Source organism: Psammomys obesus, unplaced genomic scaffold, assembly GCF_907164565.1.
Source record: "Psammomys obesus unplaced genomic scaffold, mPsaObe1.curated_primary_1811, whole genome shotgun sequence".
In the NCBI taxonomy this organism is placed as follows: Eukaryota; Metazoa; Chordata; class Mammalia; order Rodentia; family Muridae; genus Psammomys; species Psammomys obesus.
In genome coordinates, this window is record NW_026590859.1 from 272,022 (window position 1) to 293,270 (window position 21,249).

General features: G+C 40.4%; 1 protein-coding gene across 2 annotated transcripts in view; it reads right to left on the minus strand.

Annotated features, from left to right (window-relative positions):
- The window catches only part of Cd34 (CD34 molecule), a 24,346-nt gene extending 3,324 nt beyond the window's left edge, over positions 1 to 21,022 (minus strand). For both annotated transcript variants that reach the window (XM_055609278.1, XM_055609280.1), the window contains exons 1-4: positions 20,786 to 21,022; positions 10,804 to 10,971; positions 9,943 to 10,202; positions 7,957 to 8,037 (exon numbers count right to left, since the gene is read on the minus strand). In XM_055609278.1, the coding sequence (XP_055465253.1) occupies positions 7,957 to 8,037; positions 9,943 to 10,202; positions 10,804 to 10,971; positions 20,786 to 20,864 (588 nt within the window). In that variant the 5' untranslated portion in view covers positions 20,865 to 21,022. The remainder of the gene's footprint in view (positions 1 to 7,956; positions 8,038 to 9,942; positions 10,203 to 10,803; positions 10,972 to 20,785) is intronic.
- Between the last annotated feature and the right edge of the window lie 227 nt (positions 21,023 to 21,249).

Sequence of the window (21,249 nt, forward strand, 5' to 3'; positions counted from 1 at the left end):
AAAGAAAGAAAGAAAGAAAGAAAGAAAGAAAGAAAGAAAGAAAGAAAGAAAGAAAGAAAGAAAGAAAAAGAAAGAGGTGAAATTACTGAACCTCATCCCTAGTCTTGGATAAGAATTTTGATTAAAGTCATACTTTTATGCCCTCCACAAGAAATCCTCCTTTCTAGAATTCCAACTTAAAACATCAGTGCCAATTATATGCAATAACATAGTAAGAAAAAAAAAAGATGTAACACACAAACAGGAAATAATCACCAATATGTGCATACTGCTCAAACTGCATTCAGAATCACCACCAATGTGATAGTGAATATTTAATACTAATTAATACCTGAGGAAAATCCTTTGCTTCAAGAACTCTCAATATTCTTAGTATCTAAGTCTCAGGAACAGCACTAATTGGAGGCCCTGGCTATATCCTTCAAAATGGGCTTTCCTACTACCCAGGAAGTATTTATAGAGCCTCCCATCACAGTGCAAAACAAAGACTTTCTCAAGTTCTGATGGCAGAAAGAGAAAAGGAGAAAATGCCGTATGGATCTGACAACATTCCTGCTAGGACAAAACTACTGGAGCTTATAACCATCATCAGACCTGAGCCTTCTGGAGAAGGCTTCCTGTCTGGAGGCAGGTTTGCTACCCATGTTTGAGTCCAGAGTCTTCACAGTTGGAAGGGAAGCTGGGTATTCTCCTTCTGTTGAGATCTGAGGCAGGAAAACCTTTTTTGTGCCTGCACTAGACAAAGTCAAGATTAGCCTTAGGCCTTTGGGGATTTCAGAGAGCAGAGTATGAGTAAGGCTAACAGGACATTGCTGGCCTTACAAACTCTTCACTTGGGCAAAACACCATCCCTGGAACTATGCTTTTTAGGTTATAGGAGAGACTACTAGACGGTTTATGAGTCTTTGGTTAAAAATGTTTGTTTCCTGAAAGATAAGGGACAGGTCCCCCACAGAATCTAAAGTAGCCAAACAAAATGGGACCTTCCCCCATTCTCCAGTGCTAAAAAGCTATACTTTGACAATATTTAGCTATTCTAACATTTAGTAAGCACTAATAATAAAGCACTGTCAGAAAACGTATGTGGATAAGCCTGTGTGTGTATGTGTGTCTGTGTGTGTTGTGTTTGTCACTCATTTCCCTATGTGAGGAGAAGTAGATATAACACAGTTAAAATAAATACCAGTCATTATGGCTAATGCTCTTTCTTAGGTGCTTTTCACATTTTTATTTGTTTCTCTTACTACTATAGAAAGTAAGTACTGATTCTTTTATTCTTTTTATTTTATAGATGAAGAAACTGAGGCATAAAGACTATTTACCTTAAGAAAAGTATAACAAAGTTACAAGTTTGCAAGACAGCCTGCCCAGCCTCACTACAGCTAAAAGATGATGAAAAGACCCTACATTTTGCTTTATGTCCTGCAAGACTCAGCTCAAATCCCATGTCTTCCAGGAAGCCAGTCCTATCTTTGGCAAACTGGATATCAATAGTTGCTCATTGATTTTCTAGAATCTTTTCAAGTCATCATCAACTAGTCTGTGCTAGTTCTTCCACTCTAAAGTGATTGTACAGTGACTGTAACAGTGATTCATAAAAATATTTATTACATAAGGACTCTGATTGGTATTAAACAATAGATAGTACTATTATTACTAATAGCCATAGTTCTCAGTGTAATACTTAGAGATCCAAATTGTGATCATCCTTTGCTTTACTGTTGTCATTTTCCCCTAAGTAAGCTGTAAGACTCTTGAGTGCCTGTGTGATGAGGGTGAGGGTGCATGTTATGTAATTTTGAACCCAGACTGTACTTATTATACTAAATAAACAAAAGAATTCAAGGACTAGTTCAGACTAACACCCCAACTGGTTGACCTACCCCTGGGGTCTCTCCACCATATGATTAATTTCTTAGATTAAATTCAAGGCAGTAACAGTGCTCAGCCTCCCACTCTGGAATCTACTGGCCTCAGTGAATTGTTTTTGTACTGGAGAGGAGCAGGTGGATCCTGAACAAAACACAATGCTTCTCCGGATGCTCAGGATAAACATCCTCCCCCAAGAGACACTGAAGGCAAACATCATGAGAGAGTGGGCAGGAGGAAACCATAGCCTCATCATTTTGTTTATAAGAATCACATTTAAGAGTTTCTAACTACATCTGTACACATGTATTACTTTTTTAAAAAAGAGTATCATCTAACCTTTCTAGAGAGGCATCCTCAAATTCTTCAATGCCTCCTACCATACTAAAGAAGCACATCAAGTATTGGGGTAGAGAAGAGGGTACAGGCACATTTCTAACGGATCTTTGAATTATTTAACTATACTAAATTTCTAGCATCAGTTGGCCCCCATCGTGTTCAAAATAGTTTTTGTTTGTTTGTTTGTTTGGTTTTTTTTTTGTTTGTTTGTTTTTGTTTTTTGTCAACTTGACTGAAGTTAAAAGTTATTTGGAACCCTCAGTTGAAAAAATGACTCCATAAAATTTTTTTGTAGGCAAATCCGTAGTGCATTTTTGTAACTAGCTATTGATACAACCTGTTGTGGGTAGTTACCTCCTGGACAGTGGTGGTCCTGGATTATGTACTAAAGCAGGTTGAGCATATCAGAAGGAAGCAAACTAGTAAGCAGCCCTCCCCCATGGCCTCTGCATCATTTCTTGCCTTTAGTTCGTGCGCTTGCTTGAGTTGCTTTTGGTCATGGTGTTTATCATGACAATAAGAAACCCTACCTAAGATACCTTGCAGCCATTTATTTCAAAGTAATTTTATATTCTTTGCTGGATTAAATTTGACAGTGCAGGCAAAACCCATACCTTCATTGAGGAAACTGGAATAATTAAGCGATTGTTGTAAGTCGACAACAAGTGGGCAATGAACTGAGGGGAAGAAGTTAAACTGTCTCCAGATATTTCCTTCCAACAGTCCTCCTCCATCAGTCCTCCATCTGTAACTGATACTTCCTTTATGGAAACTGACCTTTAGTGTTTGAGTAGAGCAAAAGGAAGGCAACTTCTGTATGCAACCAGAAGTTGGAAACAGCCTGCCTCAGAGGAAGTTGTTACAATGTTAAGTGAGGTAATGTGAACTGTGTAGACATAAACTTTGAAAAAGTAATAAAACTACCCCAGCAGTTTCATCTTTTCGAGTTGTATAGATCCAAATAGTAAATATAACAGACATGGCCCTGAACAGATACAGTAGTTCCAAAAATTATATTTGTAGCAAAGAACTTCAGTTGTTATTTCTGTAGAGATACACAAATGGTCCAGGAGCACATAAAACATTTTCAGTATCACTAAGCATCAGGGAAATGTAAACCAAACCTCAGTGAGATAATGAGATAATTATTCATACCTAGGATGGCTATCCATTTAAAAACCAGAAGGTGAAGGGGAGCAGGTGCTGACAAGGATGTGGAGGAAGTAGAGCCCTGATATACTGTTGGCAGAAATGTCAAATGGTACTATAAAAGACAGTGAGATGGACTAGAAAGTATCTCAGTGGTAAAAACTTGCTCAGCATATACGAAGATCTGGATTCAAGCTCTAGGACTGTAAGCAAAACAAAACAAAAAACATGGTATTTCCTCTAAAATTCAAAAATAGAATTACCATATCATTTAGCAATTCTACAGCTGTGTATTTTCCTCAAAAAATTATATTAGGGTAGCATAAAACATGTCTATACTTGTGTTCATAGCCACTTTATTCACAATAGCCAAGAGATGGAAAAACACATGTGTCTACCAATGGATGAGTAGACAGACAGAATGAAGTATACATACATAATGGAATATTATTCAGTCTTAATCCAGAAGCAATGTATGTCACAATCCACATATCAGTACATAGAATAACCAGTTTCATGGAGATAGACAGGAGTACAGCAGTTACCTGGGGCTGGGGAACCATGTTATAGGAAGATACACAGAGTTCTGCTGCAAGCTGTAGTGTGGATGTTTTCAACATTATTCAGTTTAACTTAGAAATTGTAATGGTAGTACTTTTCATGTTATGTGTATTTAACCACAATGAAAAACATAGGTGAGTTCCCCTGCACAAAGGACTATGACAGAAGAAAATAAAGTAATCTTACATTTTAGAAATGACCTTGAGAATCATGACCACAAACGCTAAATTAAGCAGATAATGAAGCAGAGAGAATGGAAGTTAGACCTGAGAAGACATGATGCTCTACTAACAAGGGCTCTGAGATTAATAACAGGCTTGAAAACAGTTTTGCTATCCCTAGGCATGTGTAGGATGCTCAGAAGCAAAGGATGCAGAACAGGAGAGTAAGTGGGGAGTTAGTGTTACAGAATGTATTACAGAAAGATCTAAATGGTCCACACAGGGAGAGATAGCACCTTGGAACTCATCATCTACCCTGAAAGTGAGGGCTAGGAGGGCTGAGAACCTCATACACAGTTCTCTTGAATTTGTACTAGGTGCAAGGGGTTATCAGTATCATATGAGTTCTGCAGGATGTGTTAATAGGGAAAACCAAATCTTTTCTGTTCTTAATTTGGGCTGTGGGTAGGGCCTGAGTCTCCTACTAGTACAACCTATCTAATGCTGCAACCCTTTAATACAGCCCCTTCTGTTGTGGTGACCCCAACCATAAAATTATTTTCATTGCTACTTCATAACTGTAATTTTGTTACTGTTATGAAATCTAATATAAATACCTGTTTTCCAGTGGTCTTAGGTGGTCTTAGTTTGTTCTATCCCCAAAGGGGCTGCCACCCACATATTGAGAACCTCTGCACTAGTAGAACCGGTACTTAAAAGCCCTCTGACACCAGAGCAGACATCCAACCTATAGCAGCTAGGAGGCATTGCACCGTCACAGCCTTTGCGATTGATTATCAGACCATCAGGGTTCAAGGAAGGGAGTCTTGAAACGTTAGGAGCCATGGCTAATATGGCTAACATATCCAGAGAAAAATTACCCAGGGAGTAGAAGAAGGCACTGCTGCTAAGACCTTGGGAAGAGATGCTCTGAAGAAGAAATGGGATGGACCTGATGGGAACACTAGAGGATGCCAACACTTCACATGTGTTCTGCAGGGTTAGTCTTTGTGAATACTGTGGAAATCTTCACTATTGGCTCACACGGGTTGCTGCTCTCTCCAGACCCTCTACCAGTCTCTGGTAGAGGGAGCTCTCTGGTCAGGAATGAAGCATAATGACAGTACAAACCACAGGTAGAAATAGTTCTTTTTGAAAAAGCACTTGTTTTAAACAATAATCCTAGTTAAATGTGATCCTGAAGCAGCAGACTGACATGAAAATGCTCCACAGTTGTTTGTAAACCCTGAGCAAAAAGAACTAGCATTCTGGCACAGACCTATGTGATACAAAAAATAAATAATAAACAAACAAACAAATGGACAAAAATAAATGAATAGTCCATCAAGATGATAGGCAAAATAAAAAAATGAAATGATTTTGCTTTTGTATTTAATCACCGAGGTTAAAAATTGGCATCAGACACATATTAAATGTTGTTTGTACTTTGCCCATTTAGGTTCACTCTAAGTGTTTTTGAAAATTGCATTGAGTTATTTCATTCTACAAACTTGTGTCTATGATTGCTGCCACTTTAAAGTACTTCAAGTTAAATGATCCTTTTAATATGTAGTTTTAAAAGATTTGTAAGTCAAAGGTAAGGCATGTCCCCTACAGCCTAAAGTCTGTCCAAACTATGCAGCTGGCTGTTACCTACAAGTTTTCCTTCACTGCATTTCCAACTTGTAAGAAAACATTTTACTGTAAAGGAAAATAGCACTTTTTCCTTCACATTTATCCTTTCTCCAGGGCTTTGTTACTCTCAGGAAACAGGACTTACTATAACACACAAATACTCACACCATGCCATATATATTCTAACTGATACAGTCTGACAAGAAACTGAAATAAGAATCACTGCTATTAAAAAGAATGAGAAAAATAACACATCATAGCAGGTAACTTGGTAGTTCACTTTAAAATGAAAAGGAACCAACTGAGAAGGTCCTAGAATTAATTAGCAGATTCAAGAAAAACATACATTGAAGATAAATATTCAGACTCCAATAATTTTCTAATATCTAAGTAATAGAAATTTATAACATACATTAGGATATTCTTATTTTTATTCTTTCATTATTATTATTATTATTATTATTAATTACAATTCACTTTGTATCCCAGCTATAGCCCTTCCCTCATCTCCCAGTCCCACCCTCCCTCCCTCTTCTTCCCCTATGCCCCTCCCCTAGTCCACTTATAGGGGAGGTCCTTTCTTGTACTATCTGACACAAGCCTATTAGGTCTCATCAGGACTGTCTGGATCTTCTTTTTCTGTGGCCTAGTAAGGCTACCCCACCAGGGGGAGATGATCAAAGAGCAGGCAACCGAGTTCATGCCATTGAATGCCCCATTACTAGAGAGTCCCCAAGGAGACTGAGCTGCCCATGGGCTACATCTGAGCAGGGGGTCTAGGTCCTCTTCATGCATAGTCCTTAGTTGATTCATCAGTTTCTTCAGGATCCCCTGGGCCCATATTTTTGGCTGTATTGGTCTCCTTATGGAACTTCTGTTCCCTCCAGGTCTTTCTGTCTCCCCCTTATTCCATAAGATTTGCTGCATTCTGCCCAAAGTTTGGCTATGAGTCTCAGCATCTGCTTCAATACCCTGCTGGGTAGAGTCTTTTAGGTAGGCTCCTCTCCTCTTCCCTGTCTTCTCCCACTTTCGATGTCTATCCTGTTTGCCCTTCTGAATGAGGATTAAGCCTCTCCCTAGGGTTCTCCTTGTTGTTTAGCTTCTTTAGGACTATAGATTTTAGCATGGTTATCCTATATTATATGGTTAATATCTACTTATAAGTGAGTATATACCCTGTGTGTCTTTCTGCTTCTGGATTACCTCACTCAGGATGATCTTTTCTAGATCTCACCATTTGCCTGCAAATTTCATGATTTCCTTGTTTTAATTGTTGAGTAGTATTCCATTGTGTAAATGTACCACAATTTCTGTATCCATTCCTCAACTGTGGGACATCTGGATTGTTTCCAGGTTCTGGCTATTATGAATAAGGCTGCTATGAACATAATTGAGCAAATGTTCTTGTTGTATGGTTGAGCATCTAGCATATCCTTATTAAAATCCATCAAACTTATAGTGAAAAATGTTAGGAATATGCTTCAGCAGCAAAAACACTTGCCTAGTATGTACAAGGCCTCGGGTTCCATCTCTACCCCAAAGGAAAAAAAATATGTGTGTGTGTATGGGGGTGGGGAGTGAGAACAAATAAATTAAATTAAAAAAAGATTATGAAGGATACAAAATAAGACGAGGGAACACTGAAATGTTTCAGACAAGTTCCTATTCAAATTTGTGTGACTTTTTTTTTTTTATCTTGACAGATGTCTCCAAAGATTTTCCTTAAAAAAAAAAAAGAGTTGCAAAACACACTTTTATGGTATAAGTAAGAAAGATATGGCTTGTTGGATATTAAAAGCACTGTAATGTAAAAGCACAATGAATTTACACTGGACAAAAGTAAAATCAACCTGAACAAATGAAATATCTCTGAAGTATATGGTTCAGGTCATATAAAAACTTAATATAAACACCAGAATCAATTCACATATAAATAATAAAATAATTTGAATTGGCATTTTAGTTGGCTGGTTCATATCTGGGCAATGACAAGAACTTTCTTAACATAAAAGCAAGGTTAAATCTGACAACAAATAACAATAAAATTTATTTTAAATTGATTTTGCCCTTTTTGCTCACTAGATGGGGCCCTTTACTTCCCAAATCCACGGCTCAATATCAGATATAGCTTGACCCTGCTAAGCTCCTAGATTCCTTACTCAATAGAAGCCAATCCAAGTTGGGTTCAGTGTATGGAGAGGTTGGGGTGGGTGTGGGAGGAAGAAGATCAAGGTAGACTTACACAGCTAGATGCTTCACTTAGTTCCAGGCAGATGCCATGGGTCAACCTCACTTCTCGTATTCCTGAACATTTGATTTCTCCCTGTATTGAAACAGAAACAAAGTAAATATGCACGTATCCTTGCCCTTCATTTTTTTCCCCCACCTTTTTTTCTGACAAGGCACTCTCTTGAAAAGTTTAGGAAAAGGGAAAATAAAAGTTGTCAGAGGGCTAGAGATTTCCATCATTTATTTAGCTCCTTCTTTTTGGAGACAACAAAGTCTTACTCTATAGCTCAAGATGGACCAGAATTCACTATGTAGCTATGTAACCTATGCTGGCCTCAATTCATAATTGTCCTGCTTCAGCCTTTTAATTCTTGTGATTTCAGACATACTCAGTGAGGTTTGCAGTAAAAATTGAGCACAATTATTCAAAAAATTCAGAATATAAAATGGTGAAAATATAGTGGGAAATATGCACTACAAACTTTTGAGTGCATAAAAATTTGATGGCCAACTGATGGGCAGAGTGAATGGAATTTTATGTAAGAAGTGGGAAATAGTAAGAGCTGGAGGGGACGGGAACTCCACAAGGAGAGCATAGAACAAGATAATTTGAACACAGGGAACTTCCCAGAAAATCATACTCCAACCAAGGACTATTCGTGGAGATGACCTGGAACCCCTGCACAGGTGTAGCCCATGGCAGTTCAGTGTCCAAGTGGATTACATAGTAATGGGAAGAGGGACTGCCTCTGACATAATCTGATTGGCCTGCTCATTGATCACTTCCCCCTGAGGGGGGAGCAGCCTTACCAGGCCACAGTAGAGGACAATGCAGCCACTTTTGATGAGAACTGATAGACTAAGATCAGAAAGAAGAGGAGAACCTCCCCTATCAGTGGACTTGGGGAGTGGCATGCATGCAGAAAGGGGAGGGAGGGTGGGATCAGGAGGGGAGGAGGGAGGGGCTTATGGGGGGATACAAAATGAATAAAGTGTAATTAATAAAACAAAAAGAAAACAAAAAAAATTTGAGAAGTGTGATATCAAATGACTTTTAAATTATTTGCATATAGTATATATGAAGCACAGATGAGTTCTGTGTTTTTACTTGGCTCTTATTCCCAAGATTATCTCATTATATATTCTAAAATCAAATTAAATATTCCAAAATTAAAACCTGAACCCCAACAGCATTCAGTATGTAGTTACATTGTTTGTTCCTATCCCATAAACTTCTCCCATGAGAGAATCAAGCCTTTTGTTATAAATCTGGACCATAAGCAAGAGGCTGTTTGAATCTTGAGAACCCCTGGCTTGGGTGATACTTAGAGGGGAAAAGAGAGAATTGTTTTTTGTTTTTTGTTTTTTCTCCTTTAGTCAGTTAGACACAGACAGTGGGGTGGCCAGGCAGCTGTTGGTGATACCTGTTTTTCTCCTGGCCCCTAAGAGTCTCTGCATTTATTTGCTACCACTTTTAAACAAACAAAAATCTTGTGTCTGTCCTTAGGCCTCATGCTCTATTTTCTGCCCTTCAGGCTGAAAGCTGTTGGTTGCCACAAGCTCAAGGCCAATGTCAGACTGTGTTCACCATCCCTATGTATCCAGTTCTCTCCTCTGAAGACGACATCCTTACTGCCATTCTGTGACTGGGATAGCCAATAAACCATCCCATATATGAGAAACACTTTGCCCTAAACATTTTAAGAAAGGCAACTCCAGTAGACAGGGGATAGATCCAAATATTCCCAAAGGGAAATGGTGTCTCTGAAAAACCAGAGAACTCTCTCTGAGAATCTTCCCAAAATGCAAAACCCAAAGCACAGATCAGACTTCTCACTGGACTCCACCCTCTCCTCCCTATATCCTCCTGTCTAGCCTTTCCAGCAATAAAAGTACATATTTCATGTAGATTCCAAGATTATCTAAATCTCATTGGCTGGTATGAGCAGTGGGACAGGGAGAGAAACCTTCCCTGCTATTTGGGGCCCAACTCACCCACCTTGATGACACTTGGGGCAGAAGATGATGTGTATGCATATGGCTCAGTGGGTGATGTCATCTCAGAGCTGATATTATTAGGTGGGTAATCAGAAACATTTACAGATGGCACACTGGACTTCCGGGTCACCTCTGAAGTGGAAACATTGTCTGAAGTGGTGGGCAGTGTGACAGTTGGGGATGTCTGTGGTAGCACAAAAGTTTGTGTAGTTCCAGAGCCTGGAGGAATCCCAGATGTAGCTGTAAAGGTGACCGTAGTCTCTGGAATACACCAAAACACAAGTGTGTGTATGCATCTGCATGATACACTCAGAAACACACATTCCCACTTTTTGGTGTTAGTATGGATTTCCGCACAAAAACAGGAATTTGGTGAGGTCACAGTTATTTCATATTCTAATCCTGACCCAATTATTTTCAAGCCAACTTTTGGAACCACAGCTATAATATAAAACAAGAGTATCCACCCTTTTAGCTAACCTGAGATGCATGAGGCCCACAGGTATCAGATTAGACATGCATGATCTAGAAACTAGCCAAGGTGACTCCAATTCTGAAAGTGAAAATTATTTTATTGTATAGAAGTGAAAGACCTCCATTTTAAGCCCAGACCCAACTTCCACCACTTAGAAGAGAACAGAGACACCCATCAGTGGAATCCAAGGTGATCCTTACTTTTACTAGCCAAATTTAGTGTAAGAATCAGTTCTGTTTGAGACCCACTTGTAATGTATGGCCTACAAATGTTGCCAGCATAGAGAAAGCCGTTTAGAACTTCAGAGTACCCTTGCATGAAGAATTGGTTTCTATGTCCCCATCTGTGGTGGAGAACAGGCTATACTAGTTAAGTGTTTCTGATTACCTGACATGGTTGGTGTGGTCTCATTTCTGTCCTGAGGGACAAAGTAGGAGCTGGTACTTCCAGGGATGTTAGGTGTGATATTTTCCTCATTGGACTCATTTGTAGGAATTGATGGAGATATTTCAAGGGTAGAAGTTTCCGTGGCAACAGAGACCAAGTTGTTTAGATCTGTGAACCCAGAAGTTGCAGGAAAATAAGGACAAGTCAGAACCTGACCTTCTTGAAGCCTCATGACAATACCTGATTTAACTTCTTGACTTTAGGTGAATCTGACTGGAGCATTCCCGCTAATGTTCCCTAATAATGGAGAAACATTAATAATATATTCCTAGATATCAGACTAGTTTCCTGTTCTTGGTTTTCCCTACTAAATATACTGAACATTTATAAACACAGGAATGTCACAAATAATGAAAAACTATAGCAACACAGAAGTATAAGTCAATGTTTATAATGTGTTTAGCAAAATATCAAGATACAAAATATCACCTATGTAAACATTACAAGGATTGAAAATATGAGAGAAGCTATGTTTTCGTAATTCCCTTTGATTACATTCTTCTCTTTTTTGGTCAACATGCATCCAAATACTAATTATTGGAAATAATCTAGATTCACACTTTCTCTATGAAAATCCCCTTAAGTAACTTTTCATTCTCAGTCTTGCTCATTTCCAATGTCAGGACCTTCCTGTCCTATTGTCCTTTCCTTTAGATGAAGAACTCAACTGCAGTGAGCAACCTGGAGATTTCTTTCAGGAGTTTCTAGATGGAACTCTTCTTGATGGGACTAGAGAATAAGGCCCGGTTTCTCATCCTGTCTCATAGAAGAAGGACACAGAGCTTTGTATGGCTTTGCCAGAACAACACATTTTCATCTCAGTTTAACCTTTAAATATAGGTCATTTGTCTATTTTACATGATTTTTCAGGAAATCAGACTACTAAGGTAGAATGATTCTTGAGCTATACATTCTCTGAATACCCTTATGAGTGCCCTTGCCCATTAGTCTATGTATCTTTAGACTCTGGAAGGAGAACCTTGACCTTGTAACTTATGGGTCCTAAGACCTGTTCTATCTCCTACATGGGCTAATCAAGATGGTCCTCTCTTCTAGATCACACTTTGGAAACTCAGTTGTGTCATGTGAATATGTTTTGTTTGTTTGTTTGTTTGTTTGTTTTGGTTCCAGGTGTGGGATGGAAATGCTTTTGTGGAAAATAGCCCCTGTGAAAAGGTGAGTGATGTTTGTTAGCTGGAAACTATCTCATGCAAGGGGCCTGGTTTTTGTTAGCTGGAAAACATCCTCATATCAACTTTGAGAAGGAATGAATAGAAGCCCACAGACAATGAGACAGCACTTTTTACATCTCTATGTTTTGCAGCAGTTTGCATCACTTTGCTGATTTTTGTAGAGAGAAATGCTCCAGAGAACTTTTCTTGCTGCTTTGGAGGAGTTTTGCTGCTTCAGTGGACTTGTGTGCTTTTGCCGAGTGGTAACCACCACTTTTGCTGTTATTTGCTATTAGCTGCTGCTGCTTGTGGTTTGCTGTTTGACTATTCTGCTGGTATCCTGGTAACTGAGATGGGTATATCCCCAAAGACCCAATGACCCTAATCAGCGGGGAGTAGCCAAAAGAGGTCTATCTGCATCCGCTTTCCCTACTAATCTCTGACCTCAGGTCAGGGTGGTTAGAAGGGAGGTAGAGGCCTTTAAGACCCTTAAATAAAGTAGGTGTTTGAAAATCAAAGCCTACACTTTAGAAACTAAAATTCTTTATACACCTTGCTCCAATGGCTCTTTGCTCATAACCAGGCCTGGATTAACTTATGATGGCTTATCCTTCTAGGGGTGAACTTCAGCACCATAGTGTACCTTCAAGGTCCAGGAGTCACTGTTTGAAGGAAGAAGGGTTATCATATGGGTATACTAGTGTCCCATGTATACATGCAAGATCCTTTATATCGTGGGCCTGGGCCAAACTCATTTCTAGGATGAAAGAAGTGGAGTGGGTCCAGAGTTGGGGGTAGAAGGAATGGAAGGAAAGTAAGCTGGGGACAGGTCCTATCTTGTCCTAATCAGCCACATAAAGATTAAATTCCAAAATTATTAAAGTTTTAAATTCAAAATTAGCTTTCTTGGTGACTAAAAAGCTGTATGGTTGAGGTATTGGGATGAACTAGTTTTTATGTTGGCCTCAGCTACCAATGTGAAGTTCAAACACCAGGCTGTGGGCCTCTTTGTGGATGGTCCAGGGACAGACTTGGGCTCTGTAATTATCAATACCATCTTCAAGGAAAGGTCTCAAGGCTTCAGGACACATGAAGTGCATCTTTAAGTTTCCCTAATTGAAATCTAGCTCTGTATTTTTTTTTTCCATTTCCCAAGATCAGCAACAATGTAGACTGATTACCATCAGCATCAAGAGGAAAGTCATACTTTTGGCTTCTAGTTAACCCAAGGCCAAGAATGTTTTCCATAGGTACTAGTTAGGGTCTCATCTCCCACCTCTAACTTCTTTCCAGCCTGTAACAAGCAGACTGTATTAATATTGACCATAGAAATCATGTCTTATTATGTGTCAGGTAAATAGCGAAAAGAAATGAAAAACCTATGTCACCAAGTTGTTGATCAAGGAAAGAACATAGATCATGTGGGCAAGCAGCAAAGAACACAGTTCTTGCTGATTCTGGTAGTTGTTAAGGCTCTAGATACAACCTCATAGCCTTTGTGGACAACAGGATATGTGTGTGTGTTCCTATGTAGTTTAGATACAGAAACCAACTTAAACTACTTCCTTCCTATGACAGGACCCCACCAATCTGACCCTAAGACATGAATTCATTATAGGGACAAGTGAGGGTACCATTCAGACACTGAATTAAAGGACTTATACTCTCAATTTACCATTCAAAGATATCCCTTGAATTCCCCTTTGAAAGTCTTCTTTCTGCCCACACCCTCCTCGCTCAACTCAAACACGTTGATTCCTGGGAATCCCATCTGGTCTAGGTTGGCCCAGCCCCAAAGGAAACTAGGCCTGGATGAGATGATGTCATGTTTTGAACCCCTCCCCCAAGGGGCCTCCTTCACCCAGACAAACAATTTTGAACTTTTCCAGATGTGAAGAGAGACCCGCTTACAGTTCTGAAGACAGAAGTGCTTGTTCCAGAACAGCGAATCAACCCCAGATCCAAGCCAGCTATTGACCCACTGGGGATGGATACCCAGCTGTAGCAGCCTCATCCCTTCCACTCTTTGGCCAGATTTCCAAAGAGGACCCAACCTCAGATGTACAGCTTCAAACATAGGATAAACAGCAAGGTTTATGAGGCTACAGGGACAGGGCAGAAAAGGGACAAAAAGACAAGGCTAAATGAAGAGCTATGTAAGAACTAGCATAGATGAGGGGATTCCTGGCTTACACACTACAGAAGGTCCTTCTGTGAGTGTATCCCTGGGCCTCATCCTCTTGTTTTGCAGAACCAGTAGATCATAAAAGGAGGCTGGGAATGTATCTCTTTGTTCTCTCTTTCTACTTATATCTACTATCTTAAACCATCAAACACTGGCTTTCTCTCAATTTGTGGTTCCCATACTAGAAGGGAATAAGAGCAGCTTACACTCATTGAAAGTCTTTCAGATGCTAAAAAGCTAAGATGGAAACCTTTCTTCCATTCCACATGGACATGAAGAAGACCCCCTCTCTCACTCCTCAGGAAAGATGGTGTAATTCAGAACCGAGTAAAACTCTGCTCCTGAGTTTAGTGCCTAGTTTTTCTTGTGCCACCTCAAATTCTCTATTTGACCTAGTTATTCTAGTGGCTATGTATGTATGTCTACCACATGTGTGCCCAAGGGGAACAAAAGAAAAGGTTAGATCCCCTGGAACTAGAGTTACATATGGTTGTAAGTTACCCAGTGGGTTTTGGGAACCAAGCCTGCATCATCTGCAATAACGCAAATACTCTTAATCACTAAGTCATCTTTCTAGCTTCTTCCTGTCAGTCTTCACTCAACAAACTTGGAGCAAGACAGAAAAAAAAACTATTGAGAAATTATCAAATGAAGATCTTAAGACACCAACAGATGTAACAGAGAATTTGTGTAGTAAAATTCATACACTGACCTTACAGGTACTTAGAGGCAATTATTACACTTCACATACAATATTATAAGCCTGGTTATCTTGATATTCCAATCAAAGTTGAAAATTAGAAACAAATAGGGAGAAGCAACAGCTAAAAACTAAGAAACTAAAATTTCAAAATGAAATCAGGTAAGTACCAAACTTATGATGGTCTGGAGTCATTTATTATCACATTAAATAGAAATAAATTCCTTGATATGTATTACTCATGCCAATGATTGCAACAAAACCATGTTATTTTTATGATCTATTTAAGCCATGAAAGTTAAAGTCCTTAGGGTACTAAGAAGCAAAGGTGTGTGCAATACATTTTGAAAAAAATATTCTACTTAACATTAGTAAACTGGAGATTCAGTTTTTTTTTTATAAAACTGGCTATATATTATAAAATAGTAAGTTATTACCTAAATAATAAAACTTTCATTTTTAGTCTAATTTTTTTCAGATATCTTTAGTTTTGGAGTTTTCTTGGGGGGTTGTTTTTTGTTTGTGTTAGAGAGGGTGTCATGTTCCCCACTGTAAATGACACTTTATCTCACTTTAGCTAAGGATAGCATTGAACTCCTGTTCGTCCTACCTATGACTCCTGAGTGTTGAGTGAGATTACTGGTGTGCACCACCACACCAAGCCTGTTTTAGTTTTTTTGTTTTGTTTTTTTCTGATGCTATTTTCTGAGTACCTCCTCAATCATCCTACCCAGTCCAAACTTTCTGAATATATCTGACTTAAAGTCACATCTCTGAGAGGTGAGCCACTAGACCACCAATTTGAAGGCAGAATTGCACAGAGAAAAAGAGGTCGAGCCTTGTATATAGTTAGATGCGGTAGGTCTTCTCTCCTGTGTCCCAGCTATGTGGCTCCAAGGCAACTGCAACTTTCAAACTTCTCCAGTAAAATGGGATCAAAGTAGGCCCCATCTGCTGGTTATTCTAAGGAACAAAGAAGGTGAGGAAATACAAAGTAGCCAGACTGTATGGTCAATGACTATCATCATGAAAGGGCCCTTTCTTCTGCTTTTCCAGAGCAGTATTTATCTCTGTCACTCATATGGCACAAAGTCCTACAGGTTCCTTCCTCAGGAGAGGTTTAACTGTCACCTCACTTGTTATAAATTTCTTGACTGTCAAGAGGTCTTTCTTTCTTTCTTTTTTTCTTTCTTTCTTTCTTTCTTTCTTTCTTTCTTTCTTTCTTTCTTATTTTCTTTCTTTCTTTTTTTCTTATTTTCTTTCTTTCTTTCTTTCTTTCTTTCTTCCTTTCTTCCTTTCTCTCTCTCTCTCTCTTTCTTTTGTTTTTACATATGTGTATTTTACTCAAGGATGCTTGGCAGATCCTGGGGCATAAGAACAGGCGACAGAGTTGAGCAGCACCATTCACATTCAACTCCTACAGCTCTCTAGTTTTATTCTGATGTTCTATGGTTTATTATTATTTATTTCTATTAATTATTATTCATATTAGTGTATATGTGTATGTAAGTGTGTGAGAAAGAGAAAGAAGGGAGGAGAGGGAGAGGGAGGTGAGTGCAGACAAGGATGAACCACAGCACAGACAGGGGTCAGAGGACAACTTCAGTCATTTTTCTCCTACTATCTGGGTTCTGGGGATCAATTTCTGGTTCTCAAACTTGCATGGCAAGCACTTTTACTCACTGAATCATCTTGCTGGCCCTAATGCTCTGTTTAAAGAGGAAATTTATTAAATTAGGGGTGACTGTGTAAATATATCCAATTATTTCCATATAATGAGGAAGATTCTAGAATCCAAGCCACATTGCTAAAGACCTGATTTCATTTCATCCAGATCAGGAGTTGGCAAACTATATCTCCTAGGAGAAATTTTGCATTGGGGTTGATACTTTGTGGCTAGTCAATCAGTCAACATGTTATTTATATTTTCAAGTATCACAAAGTAAGACAAAGTATCATGTACATCAGAATCCACATTTAGATCTTAAGCCTCAGTTGCTTTCTGTCTTGTTCTTCATAGAAAAAGTTTGTAAACAATTCTCTTTGAGACTAATTTCGCTTTCATAGTATATGCATTTTTCCCTTAAGCACCTAGGACATGCAAAGAATCTTACTAAATTCTGAAGAAAACACAAAAATAAGAGGTCACCTGACTCCTTTCCTCCTTGCTGTGATTTACACAAATCTCTCTAGGAGTAGGGCTGACTAGACAGGTCTTCAGGGATTTTCATGAAGACTAGATTCACCTGGGACAACCCAAATAAGAGAAATAGGATAATGAATAGAAGTCAGAGAAAGGCTAATTTCACAGTGATACAAGAAAAGAACAAAATGCAGTTATTTTGTTTTAAATGGGATGAGTTCATTAATAGGTAAGTGAGCATTCAGAAAAAAAATTTTTAGAGTCCCTTCACATCTGCTACATAACATGAGTTTGAGCCATTGTTGGACTAGAGCCAAGAGCTTGACAGAAATTTTCCTTAGCTTCAGAAGCAAAGCAGAGGTGTCAACAAAACTGGCCTGAGCATGCACACTACACTGAGATTTCCCCATTAAAGTCTAGTAGCTTGTCTTTATCCCTCCATTTCTGTGGATCCTCGGGAGGCCTACATTTCTCCCATCTGCCTTTCTTTCATTTTTCTGGTGCCACTCACTCCTGGATGGCAACTCAGTACCAACTTCTCTACTCTCATTTCTGCAGACCAGCCAGCCAAGCCCCTTCAGTCTCCCTGAGTCCTTTTCAGGCAAACCTGCTATACTTGGGCAATTTTTTGCCATGGTTTAAAAACATGGAGTAAAATTTGAGAGCAGCCAGAAGAAGACTGTGGCCTGCCTTGAAAAGTTAGTCAATGTTGTGCTAGTGAAGCCATTCTATAAGAAATCTCCTTTAACTCCTCCAGCTCTGCAGGAGCCTCGCCCTTTTTTGTTTACCTTGGGCTCTGGAGTCCTTCTGCCTTCTGAGTCTTGTCCAACACAAGACTTTACTTCCCACTTAGCACCCTGCCTCCTGCCTGCCTTTGAACATTCAGAGCTTGCTTCGGGTTCTGAGGTCTCTTACCCAAAGAACTATTTACACATTTTCTTAAGCAGTGGAGCAAACTACCTAGAGATAACCTCTTCTATAAGGTTGCCTTTTTTTTTTTTTCACTCCAGGAAGCAACAGACTTCCCAGTTAAGCCAGAAGGCCTTTTCCTTTGCATCATTAGGGAAATGATTCATTCCTTGCCCATTCCAAGTGTGGGTCCAGGGAAGTGTACCTTGCCAGGCCTCTCAGTTTGTTTGCATCCCTACCCTACCCCACCCCAAGATGCATTCACCATTCTCCCTATAGCACAGCCAGGGCCCTTGAGCACAAATTTAAAGATGCTGTGCTTTTTTTTTTTTTTTAGCTGTAATATGAAAAAACATTATCATTAGAAATATTAAAGCCTCCCCCAACCCAAAATATGTAAATTCTGCCCTGGCCACTGTGAACATTTCTTTTAGAGATGACTTTGTGTCCTTTATCCATGCCTTCAAATTTTCAGTTTGCCATATTACAGGACATTTAGTTAGATGAACCAAAATCAATGAGAGAAAAAAAACCAAGTACTGGTGCCTGGAGCTGAGAAACTCTGAAAGTAAGCTCAGGTCCCCCAGCCCAAAATCTGAAGGAAATCAGGCAATATTATAAGCACTGGAGTCTGCTCCTCTTTTTTGCTTGTTTTTCCAGGGTTTTGTGCCAGTTTTAGCTGCTACAATTTGGCACTCCTTGCCTTGAACTTTTGGAGACGACAAACACACTCAAGAAAGAAAAGTAATAAGGGGAACTCAATGAACAGGCCCAAGGGATGGAGTCAAAGGGATAAGGGAAAGAGGCCTAGGCTCTTGCCTGATTGTCAGCCAGGAGGAATGCTGCCCAAGATGAAGAAGTGCATTTGCAAAGGTTGTGTAGCCTCATCTGGTCCTTCAAGGGGGAGCACTCAGATCACTGAGTTACTCAGCAATGCCCAAACTAATACTACCCCTTAACATGTAGCAGGGAGTAAAGGGTGGAGGCCTTCCCCTTCTGGAAAAATATCTGATAAAAGTATTTTCCCTTCTTACATGTAGCCACAGGCAGGATATAGTTATGGGGTTAGCAGATTAAAAGACTCCAAAGAAAGAAAAGGAATGTAGGTAGGAGCTGAAGGCAGTGTTGGGGTAATGGAAAAGATAGGCCTTGGGGAAGGGAACCCAGGTAAAAAGGGTCTTTAATTACATGAAAGACTTCTAGTTCTGCTGGAACATGAAAGTGTTGCCTGGTGGTCCCCAGCCACAACCCAGACTCTGGACACTGATCTCTCTTGTCCCTGAAAGTGTGACACTTGTGGTTGTCTAGTAGCTGTTTGTACTAGCTTCTCAGAATGAGTTTCCATTCTAAACCAAATTTCCCAAAAATAACAGCACTGAATTTGTTGATGTTATCTACTGTGGGCATATTAAATTACATACAGTCATTGGTTTAATTTATTCTACAATGTATTCAAGGGCAGAAAATAACAGTACTAACAATCAAAAGAATCTCAATACAAACCCTAGAAGTTCTTGGAGAAAGTACAAAGCCTTTGCTAGTCCATGAAGTCTAGCTAGGTTGGGAATGGTGGCCCCTGCATGCCCTTTACCCCAAAGCTGAGACACTGATGTCCTCAGCTTATTTGCCCAGAGTTTGCAGAGGTGTTTATGCTCTTCACCGCTTCCTTCAGCCCAAGACAAGGTTGACACTGGCCAGCTGAGGAAATAAGAAAAGGCAACACTCCACCCAGGCTTGGGTCAGCACTGAGCTGAGTAATCAAGAGAGTGCAGAGCATTTGCTGAGCACTCCAGCCCATGGTCACCCACCGGCGCTATGAAGCACAATGTAACATCATTCTGGGCATTTTAGTCTAAGCAAGTCTTACCCCATCCAAAGGGGCATGTCCTTGCCAATCAGGTGAGCCCAGAACCTAACTCAACTTCTTAGCTAACTCTCTTTGGGGTGGACCCAAAGAAAATAGCACAGAAGACTGGGAGCAAAGAGGCTTTGTGGGTAGATCCAAGTCATTTTACAGAGCCATGGTGAGTGGCCTTTAAGATGTATAATGGGGCAAAATGTGTAGTTCCCAATAATGAAAACCTCTAAGACCATGAGTTGGGATGAAGACCAACACGCTCCAATGCAATAACCTTTGCTATAGAGTGAATACTTTTTTTTTTTCCACAAAGAGGGGGAAGAGCTTAAGAAGTAAGAGTATGCGTGGGCAGCAGGAGGTGTCTTGGCCTGTCCACTAGCTTTAGAATCTGAAGGGAAGCAGGGCAAGAAAATTCCTAAGATTGTTAGTTTGTGCAGGTGAAAACTAGTGAGCAGGAGGACTTGGTGTGTACACCAAACCACCTCCCTACTAGCATCTGCGTGGTGTCTGCAGAGGCGACTCTAGCTTTCTAATTTTAAATTTAAAAATTTCCTTCCTTTTCTTCGCCTGTTGTTTATTCCAAACTCCTCCACTGATGTCCCTCAGTCCTCCTTGAGGGTCTCCTGGCCCTCAGTAGCATTGGCTACCCTCAAGAATTTTTTATGTCCATGTCCGTGGGAACAAAGGGTGCCTGGACCCTTCCCTGGACTACTCTGGGCCCTTGCTTTCTGAATCAAGGACAGCTAGAGAACTTTTCTTTAATTCCATCTGCTTTCTAGCTCCAACTTTGAGCTTTGCACCTTCAGCCACGCAGAGGAGCTGGCATCTCCCAGCACCACCAGAGCAAGCTCACACCTAGCTCCAGCGATGGAGTCCCAGGTGCGGTCAGCAACGGCCTCCTTCCCTCCTCCCCGCCCATAGTCTGGCCCCCTGGCCCTCAGCTGTTAATACTCACGCAGCAGACTCGTCAGGCAGACAGCCACCCAGCCCCATGACAGCAGGAGCCCTGCGTGTGAGCCCCGGTGGACCCGCATTCTCGGCACTGCTCTGGAGATGCGCTCGGCTCGCTCGTGCAGAAGGCTTCCCGGCGCGGGACACGCTCCTCCGCCCTTCGCAGGGGTGGGGGATACTGGCTCTCCTCCCCTGCTCCGTGTCCGGAGGGGGTTGGGGATGGAGGCTTATCCCCTCCCTGTTGCCTCCCTGAGGCCAGCCCCTCTCCTTGGCTGCTGCCTTCGTGAGTTCCGGGTAAACCTAGAGGCCCAAGACCTGAGCAGCGAGGTTGGGGCCGCGGACAGATGACTTGGAAGGTTGCCAAGCCAGCCGCTGATTAACTGAGCAGATCCGGATAATAGGTCTTCAAACTCCTCTACTTTACTTTTAACCCTATGTCATCTTGGGCTGCATCTGGGAGTCAAATGT